Genomic DNA, 10,271 nt, shown 5'->3' on the forward strand with positions numbered 1-10,271 from the left:
TCCTCTCTCTGTCACACACACACACACACCACAGCTGCATCCATACACTGGCATTACAGAGCCGTCATTATTGGATTGTGCTGGCACATTCAAGCCAGTAAATCCCACTAAATCATCTGAAATATCTGGCCATTACTGCTCGCTGAAGATCTCTTTAAAATTGCATTAAGAAGACAGAGATGTGGCCCCACCATTCTGAGCTCTGTCAGAGACAGTCACAGTTCATACACAGACTTTGGCTTGCACTGAACTGCTGATCTCAGATAATGCCTCTGGTCAATAACCTTTATGGCAACCCCATGTTCCACACTACAGAAATGAAATTGCAGTATCGAGCTAAATGGTGTGTACACATATGACACTGCCACCTTGAGTTCATACAGAAGTATTTGTAGTTTTCTGGGTTGAAGTTTACAGGTTTATTTAAGATGCTTGTCCAGTGTTGGGCTCAGCTGGTGTGGATAGCGGGAATGGCTGAAGTGGATGAATGGCTGAACTCCAGCCTTTTCTCTTGCGTCCTTCAGGAAGTGGTCAGCCTATCAGAAGGAAGTACCATGGACCTTAGGAAGTCATGGGAGGTAGACAAGCAGTCCATCCTGGACGAGGATGCAGTGGAGCCAGAGGAGTGCCTTCCTGAGCGTGAGAAAACGATGGCGTTCAAATTAACACTGAGGTTCTTGTAGATCAGCCACCCAGGTGAACTGTCCTCCATGTTGTAGCGTTCAGGTCCACCTCAGGTCACTTGATCCATCAATGTCTCTTGCAGACATGGACTTTTTAAAACAGCTGAAGGTAGGGGATTGGTAGCCACTGATTTAAACCATGTTTGGCAAAATTGTCTTAGTTATTATGGCATTAGATAACATGTAATTATGTGGGCACCCAGGCCGGATCTTCCTGAGCTGGTGGTGTTTGTTGTCTTACCCCTCATTTTCAGCCACTGACTCTAGTAATATTGGGTTTTGCACAGTCTGTGTGAGTCACTGTGAGTACTGTGAAGTCTACACCACACGGGGCCTGGGTCTGGCTGGGTGGACACTGAGGAAGACCTGCTACCAGATTGTAGAGCACAGCTGGTTCGAGACCTTCATCATCTTCATGATCCTCCTCAGCAGTGGAGCCCTGGTGGGACCCCACACACACAGTCTCAATGCATGGTTAAATGGCATTGGTGGAACGCCACACACACAGTCTCAACACATGGTTAAATGACATTGGTGGGAGCAACACACACAGTCTCAACGCATGGTTAAATGGCATTGGTGGGACCCCCCACACACAGTCTCGACACATGGTTAAATGGCATTCCCGGGACCCCCCACACACAGTCTCAACGCATGGTTAAATGGCATTGGTGGGAGCAACACACACAGTCTTGACACATGGTTAAATGGCATTGGTGGCAGTGGTAGCTCAGTGGTGCCAAGTTGCCACTGTTGGGCCCCTGAGCAAGGCCCTTAACGCTCAATTGCACAAGTTCTACTCAGTCATAATTGTAAGTCACTTTAAATAAAAGTGTCAGATAAATGTAAATGGGTGGGATGCCACATACACAGTCTCAACATATGCTTAAATAACATTCCAAGCACTGACAATAACAGAGACTTGTGTGAAAATAACAGCAGAATTTATTTTTTTGCTCTGGTCAAAAGTTTCTGCCTTTAAATATTGCATTTTTGTTCCCAGCCATGAGAAGAGTGGAAGGTAGATTTATGCTACATGTTTATGTCTAGCTTTATATTACTCTAGCTACAGGCAGTTTAACCCTCACCGCACTAGTTATATCATTTCCCCTGGTCATGTGGGATGTATGCTAATATTTACAGCATGCATAAATCAATGACATCTGCCAAAAGTTCTTTGAGTAAATAAAATATTGCAGCCTTACAGCTCAGATTTTAATGCGCTTTCATGTCATTTTTGAGATTGGACGGAATATGCCTGTTGTGTTTTCTGATTTAATATATGTTTCTTTATTTGTCCCTTTTTTCGTCAGGCATTTGAGGACATTTATATTGAACAGCGGAAAGTCTTGAAAGCGTTCTAGAATATGCTGACAAAGTGTTCAGCTACATATTGTGCTGGAGATGTTTTTGAAGTGGATTGCATATGGCTTTAAGAGGTACTTCACAAACTACTGGTGCTGGCTGGATTTCCTGATTGTGGATGTGAGTACAATGTTCTCTGCCACTTTGAATCAGTCCTTAGTATCACACTGTTGAAATCAGTAGGCTATAAATCAGTGATACATAATCTCTGTTTATGGCACTGATACTGACTTCTCCTATGATGACTAACTCTAGAACTTATTGTTTATTGCACAAATTTTTGTCTGAGATAGAGCTTATGCATTTTGCACTTCTAGGTATCAGAATTGATCAACAATATTCTAGTTCATTGACTCTAACGTACTGTATTGACTAGGGTGTATTCTATGAGGAAATGACAAAGCAATTTTGTAAGTCGCTCTGGATAAGAGCATCTGCTAAATGGCATAAATATAAATGTAAATCTAAATATCATGTTTTGAGATCAGTTGGTAACAATACTTTATTTTACATTGGAACAAAAAGCCTTTGTATTAGGTTGCTTGTCATAATGTGATTAATTAGGTGTTAGTGAAGATAGCACGGTGAGATTTGTAATTGGAGAAAGTCTTGTCACTAAAGTTCTCCCAAGGTAACTTCACTGTGGGAATCAGTTCTGCATTAAGGATGTACTCTTCCCAATAATTTATTTTGATCTGCAATATAAAAACTACAATATTTGATCAGGTTCAGTGAGTTTATTCTATGAAATTAATTTAACACTGGAGACATTTGGTGGATGCTGGGTAAGTGTTAAGTGGTTCAGTTCTAGTGTAGCAATGCTAGTGACAGAACTGGATACAATGGATAATGTGGTTAATATTCAATTAAGTGTAGCGTTTCCACACCCATAATTTTTACAGACCATAAACAATATTGTGAGGGTAATTGCTGCAGATTTGAAGTGGGGTTGGGTTTAAATTCTCTTTTTCACACACAGACACACACACACACACACACACACACACAAACACAAGCATATGAAGTAATTTGCACTGACTTTGTGGCAAGTGAAAACTATCAGAACCTCTTTTTACGTACATAAACCCTCACTGTGTCTCTCTTGGTCTCATCTTCCCCATATAATAGCATATATAGATCCCCATAGATCTCTACATATACCTTTAACCATAGAGTAAGTTCAAAGGTCAAAGGTTAGAGGTGAGCAAACCCTTAAAATGAGCTGCGACATTTGCATCATGGCAGCTTTTCTGCTGCACTCATTCCACTTTGAGATATAAATTTTATATAAAATGAAAATGCCCCTATCAATGCCAAGGTTAATCGCCACTAGATTTAGATTTGTTTCTTTACTAGCAAGTTTTTTATTTTACTATTACTTGCAACACTTCAGTCTTTAAATTAAATCAATTTAAATACTACATTTCAGCATGTGATGTTTGGGTTGCTAGTCTATGGATGGTCTCATGAAGTTGATCTTAGCTTAGCATGCTCATAAAAAAGCAAAATGCTATCAAATGCATAGAGTAAATGGGCAATTTAGTTTCACAGAGAATAAAGAGTAATCATTAGCTTCTTTAGATGTGTGCTTTATATTACAGTATTATAGTTTCTTTGTTTAATTTGTTCTTATATTTTAGAGCCACACATAGTGACACATTATATTTTTCTTATTAAGATATATAAAAAAATGAATGAAAGTGTTCAAGTTTGGTTTATTTGTCACATACATAGTCATACACAGTATAACTCGCAGTGAAATGCTATGTTCCACATAGCAAAGGTGATTCTCTGGCTATGATTTTTAAAATATTTTTTCCTACTCTAATAGATTAATTGTTGGCTAAAATTTGTGTGCTAGAACATGAAAAAATATCCAGGGAATTCAGTCCTCAGGGGTACCAGGGCTCAAAAGAGCACGCAAACTCTCTCAAGACAAAGTACTGTGACTTCCAAAAAATGTACAGTGAAAATTAGAAGTAACTCATGAAACCTATGAGTAAAAAGTAATCCATTTAAAACTGCTCATTGGAAGTACTCATTTATACATTGTTTTTCATTTATGATTCATTGTATTTATGATATTCTATTTACCATTGAAGTTAGTTGGACTTGGCATCTGTAAAATTTGTACTATTGAGCCTGACTTAATTGAAATTATATCATGGCCTGAATCAAATTTTTATTTGGGGTTGATTTGATTTTCTACATTTAGCTAGTGTTTTTTTTTTTTAATCCAAAGCACTTACAAATAAGACTGAATACAACTTGAGCGTTAAGGGCCTTGTTCAGGGGCCCAACAGTGGCAAGTTGGGGCTTGAATTGGCAACCTTCTGATTACTAGTGAAGTACTTTAACCACTGAGCTACCATGGCTAGGTAGGCTACAAGCAGTTTCCCAGTCTCAAGATATGAAATTAAAAGTATAAAAAGAAATCATTGCTAATAAAAGAAGGGACAAACTAGTACATTTATTATGAAGGAAACAGAGCTCAGGTGAAGTAATATTATTTTACTCAAACATATTAAAAATAATAGTCAATGAACTAATGATGTAGCATAAGTTCAGAAATGGTTCTCAGCATAAGTAAATATTGGATAAACGTAATTACAGCAATAACTACACCAACACCTATTAACTCACTTTTGGCATTAGTTGAAGGTCTTTGTAAATTTTAGCACTGCTTTAATGCCCTGAGAACATTCCAGGGACTACCACAGAACCAGTCTCAGATTAGCATGAAAATTAAACTTCTTCCAAAAGCAATACCAAACAAATGCTTAATGACATGTTCTTTAAGATAAGGACCAGTGAATATATGGATTATTAACCATAATGTCAAATCTTAAACAACTTACCTTAAACAGAGATGCTTCCTTCTCTGTCTTTATTTTGCAGGTATCACTGATTAGCTTGATTGCTAACTCTCTGGGCTACTCAGACTTTGGTGCTATTAAATCTCTGAGAACTCTGAGGGCCCTCAGACCCCTGAGAGCCTTGTCCAGATTTGAAGGAATGCGGGTAAGAATGCTGCTCTATCCTTGCTGTGATTCACTTGACAGAAAAACTGAACAGTCTGCATATGCCACCAAGAAAGCAGCTTTGGTATCCATTGAATTGCTTGATTATTGTGACTAACATTCCATGTGTTTCTCATAGTTATCTTACATTAGAACCAATATAGAACAATAATACAGAAAGGGGGCATAATATGTGTGACAGACGAGGGTTAAGCAGGATGCGGGGACGAGGCACGTCGAACAGAAACATAAGTTTTATTCACACATGAAACATACATGGTTTAACACAGACTACTTAGATCAAACACTGACAACCTTGACGATACGACACGAGACTTATATACACTCATGACGATTACACACAACAAGGATCAGGTGCACAACACAAGAGGGCGTGGCAATACGAACACACACAAACATGCACACAGATTTGAGGGGGGAGGGGCCGTACTGTGACAATATGTATAAAATGTTTATCATGAAATGATGATATTAATTATAAACTTATTTATGGTGAGAGAATATCACCACAAGAAGGGGAAAAATACAGTTTTAGTGAATTATTTTATTGTAACAAAATAATCTATCCCCCTTGTGTCTGATAGAAGGAGACTCAGCATTAATGAGTGTCTTAATCCCCAGTCATTTCAATTGTACAGTTTCCCTTTTTTATGACATCCAACAGCTCACTGTGCACAACAACTTTGGTACACCCTGAGAAAGGTTGAGTTAATTTTATATGCATACCAAATTTGTTCCAGCACTACATTAAATTCTAACATGGTTATCATCATTTGTATCTTCTGTTTGGCATGAAGTACACAACTTTCTGTATGTTCCAATATTGTTGGTTGGTAGTATAGGATAGTATAGCTGGGTGTGGCACCCTAAGGTCTAACATGTTTGTATTGTCTAATATTGCTGGTTTGTAGCACAAAACAGTATATCTTGTTGTTGCACTGTGGGGTCTAACATGGTTGTTATGTTTTATATTGTTGCATTGTAATGTGATTGTGTTGTAATATGGAATATGACTGGGTGTTACACTATAAGGTCTAACATGGTTGTATTATCATATTGTCGGAATGCATTTTGGAAGAGTATAGTTGGTTGTGGCACAGTGGGGTCTAACTTGGTTGTATGCTATTGGTGAGGTGGTGGTGAACGCACTGATCGGAGCCATCCCCTCCATCATGAACGTCCTACTGGTGTGCCTGATCTTCTGGCTCATCTTCAGTATCATGGGTGTCAACCTTTTTGCCGGCAAGTTTGGGAAGTGTGTGAACAGGATGGGATACATCCATAATGCCTCCATCGTGAACAACAAGTCTGACTGCCAGGCCATGAATGACACCCAGTTCTACTGGACCAAGGTGAAGGTCAACTTTGACAACGTGGGCTTAGGCTACCTATCGCTTTTGCAAGTCGTAAGTTCCTGATTTTTTTCTCCATATCCACATTCAGTTTCATTTAGTCTTCACCATTATAAAATTAGAAACTTACAATGTATTTGTTTTACATGAAATCCTCTCATTCAATTGGAGGTTATTTGGTGAGGTAGACAAGCAACCATGCTCCTAGCTCTGCTGAGTCACCTCACCTCCTCCCTGGGCCGAAACCTATCATTTACCTCTGGAAATAGTCTGCTCTCAGTCATTCACAAAAGCATGTAATTGCCTGTTACCAAGGCAATGCCTTTCCATGGCGACCGCATCCTAATGGTATTGTACAAACTCTTGGCTGAGTCTTTGTCTTTAGAAAGGATAAATGTAGGCACGCTATATCTACTTCAGCTCCTGATATGACAAATACATTTTATACCATCGTGATTTCTCAGAAATATATTCCTTTAGAGACATTGTACTCTCAGACTGAAATGCATGACTACTGCCATGCTCTGAAATTAGACTTGTTTAAAATAACCATGTGGCTTTGCTGCAAAGGCAACTTTCAAAGGCTGGATGGAAATCATGTACGCAGCTGTGGATTCCCGTGGGGTGAGCATTATTAATTCCAGGAAAAATCACATACACCATAGGTGAAAAAATCTGTGTTTTCAAGAGAAAATCAAAATCCACCCTTCTGAGTCATGTGTTGCTCTCTGTATTACAGGTAGAAGAGCAGCCCACCAGGGAGATCAACCTCTACATGTATTTGTACTTTGTTATCTTCATCATCTTTGGATCATTCTTCACCCTCAATCTATTTATCGGCGTCATAATCGACAACTTCAATCAGCAGAAGAGAAAGATAGGTGCTGGTGTTTAACTGTTTTGGCAAAAATAGTTCAGCTATTATGTAAATTAATGATTTTTAGTTAAAAAATAATGCTGATGTCTTTTTGCAATTGCAAGGTGGACAGGACATTTTTATGACCGAGGAGCAGAAAAAGTATTATAATGCAATGAAAAAACTGGGGTCGAAGAAGCCTCAAAAACCCATACCAAGGCCAAAGGTAACAAAACTGTTCCCAATGGCATACATCATTGACTAATTATTATCTTAGCTTATTAACCTTTAGCAGCTAACACACTCCTTTCGTGTATCCAGAACACTCTACAAGGTTTTTTTTTCGACTTGGTGTCCAAACAAGTCTTTGACATCTCGATCATGATGATGATCATCTTGAACATGGTCACCATGATGTTGGAGACAGATGAGCAGTCCACTCAAATGGAGCGCATCCTCAACAACATAAACCTGGCCTTTATCGTCATCTTCACCACCGAATGTCTCATCAAGATCTTTGCTCTCCGATACCACTTCTTCACCATCAGTTGGAACATCTTTGACTTTGTGGTGGTCATCCTTTCCATTGGTGGTTGGTACAGGCACCGTTTGAATAAGCTATAACTCTGTTATTACTGTGGGTTTTCCAGACTAGGGTTTACTAGATAGACCAACACAGTTTAATGTTTTCCTCAAGTTGGAGTCTTTGATTCAGATTGGTTTGATTAATAAAACACTAAGCTGTTTAATGCTGCATGCTTCTAGATATAGAGTTTTGCACTAATGGTACAGTTCAAGCTTTTTGTCTGTCTCCTTCATGTGTATTCAAAAACAGGTACAAAACTTAAAAAAATAAATATAATCCCTACTTTTTAAACAATTGCTGAACTTTAGTATCATGAGGTCAATGTTGATATTATTTAAAACTTTATATATTTTAAATGTGATTCTCATGTCTCCTCACAGGAATTGTCCTGGCTGATATTATTGAGAAATATTTTGTGAGCCCGACTTTGTTCCGTGTGATTCGACTGGCCAGAATAGGACGAGTCCTCAGGCTCATACGTGCAGCCAAAGGGATAAGGACGTTACTCTTTGCCTTAATGATGTCACTGCCAGCGCTGTTCAATATTGGTCTCCTGCTGTTCCTTGTCATGTTTATTTATGCCATTTTTGGCATGGCTAACTTCGCCTATGTGAAAAAGCAGGGTGGGATTGATGACATGTTCAACTTTGAAACTTTTGGGAACAGTATGATATGCCTGTTCCAGATCACCACCTCTGCCGGCTGGGACAACCTGCTGGATCCTATCCTGAACAACTCACCAGAGGAATGCAATCCACATGTAATCAACACAGGAACCAACACAAAGGGCAATTGTGGAAACCCCTCAGTAGGCATCACCTTTTTTGTTAGCTATATTATCATTTCATTCCTTATTGTTGTGAACATGTACATCGCTATCATTCTGGAGAATTTCAGTGTGGCTACAGAGGAGAGCAGTGAACCTCTCAGTGAAGATGACTTTGAGATGTTTTATGAGGTGTGGGAGAAGTTTGATGTGGAGGCCACACACTTTATTGAGTTTTCCAAGCTGTCCAGCTTCGCAGATTCGCTATCAGAGCCTTTGCGCATCGCTAAGCCCAACATGATCAAACTGATCTCCATGGATCTGCCGATGGTGAGTGGAGACAAGATCCACTGCCTGGACATTCTGTTTGCCTTCACCAAACGGGTCTTGGGTGAGTCAGGTGAGATGGATGCCCTCAAGCAGCAGATGGAGGAGAAGTTCATGATGGCCAACCCTTCTAAGATCTCTTACGAGCCCATAACCACCACATTGCGGCGCAAGCAAGAGGAGGTGTCAGCCATCGTGATCCAGCGGGCATACAGAAGGTACCTGGTCAGGCGCCGAATGAAACAGGCCTCCATCCTCTACCGAGAAATAAGCCAGGATACAGCTGGGGGTATGGAAAATGCACCAGCAAAAGAAGGGCTCATAGCACGTATGATTAAAGAGCACCATGGCATGTCAGAGGAGGCAGTTGCGGAACCTCTAAAATCATCTCCTCCCCCCTACAAAACCCTCATCATGGCTCCCAGCGACCTGTTCCAAATGCTGGCACCTACCCCCATTGTCAATACGTCCTGCAAGTCTTGCATCTCTGTAGACACTTATGAGGAGACCTTTCTTTAGGAACAACATTTTTATATATATGAAAAAGTGTATTTGAATTTTTTTTGTTTACTGTGTCTAGAAGTGTTAGGAAGGACATTTTCCAATAGGAACACCTTTACTGTTCAAAGCACACAGGAAAGAAGCAATGCCATTTGCTACATTGGGATATGCAAAGGTGCACAGGATGTAACTACTGGACTCTTACATTAGTTTACTTCTATGATGTTACCTTGCAGATTCCATAAGGTATTATTGTAACTACCAGCAGTTTCAGAGTAACAGTGTGGTAGGATGGTCAAAATAACATAAGTGGACAGTTGAGGTTAAAGGTCATGCAAGACCATACAAATTGTAAATTAATTGACTAGTATTTACCTCACAAGATGGCATTTACATCTATATTGACTATATGACAATATTGATGGATTTGTAGTATATCTTTTTCCTCAGAGGATAATTATATACAGTATATTGTCAAAAGTATTTGAACACTTGACCGTCACACCTGTAAGAACTTGTTCAACATCCCATTCCAAAACTACAGACATTAATATGGAGTTACCCCTCACTTTTTAATTGTTATAACAGACTCCATTCGGAAGGCTTTCCACAAGATTTTGGAGTGTCTGTGGGAATTTTTGCCCATTCACTCAAAAGAGTATCTGTAAGATCAGTCACCGATGTTGGATGAGAAGGCCTGGCTTGTGTTCAAATTCAACCCTGAGGTGTTCAGCGGGGTTGAGGTCAGGACTTGGCAGTCCACTAGAGTTCCTCCACACCAAACTTCTCACACC

At 39.6% G+C, this 10,271-nt stretch overlaps 1 protein-coding gene across 1 annotated transcript in view; it reads left to right on the forward strand.

Annotated features, from left to right (window-relative positions):
* Positions 1-9,495, forward strand: part of scn12aa (sodium channel, voltage gated, type XII, alpha a) — a 30,164-nt gene extending 20,669 nt beyond the window's left edge. Inside the window, 12 exon segments of the mRNA XM_027019691.2 lie at positions 525-639; positions 971-1,125; positions 1,997-2,036; positions 2,039-2,074; positions 2,077-2,168; positions 4,947-5,069; positions 6,223-6,495; positions 7,012-7,065; positions 7,181-7,322; positions 7,423-7,523; positions 7,619-7,889; positions 8,264-9,495. Coding sequence (XP_026875492.2) covers positions 525-639; positions 971-1,125; positions 1,997-2,036; positions 2,039-2,074; positions 2,077-2,168; positions 4,947-5,069; positions 6,223-6,495; positions 7,012-7,065; positions 7,181-7,322; positions 7,423-7,523; positions 7,619-7,889; positions 8,264-9,495 — 2,634 coding nt within the window.
* The last annotated feature ends 776 nt before the right edge of the window (positions 9,496-10,271 follow it).

This window comes from Electrophorus electricus, chromosome 7, assembly GCF_013358815.1.
Source record: "Electrophorus electricus isolate fEleEle1 chromosome 7, fEleEle1.pri, whole genome shotgun sequence".
In the NCBI taxonomy this organism is placed as follows: Eukaryota; Metazoa; Chordata; class Actinopteri; order Gymnotiformes; family Gymnotidae; genus Electrophorus; species Electrophorus electricus.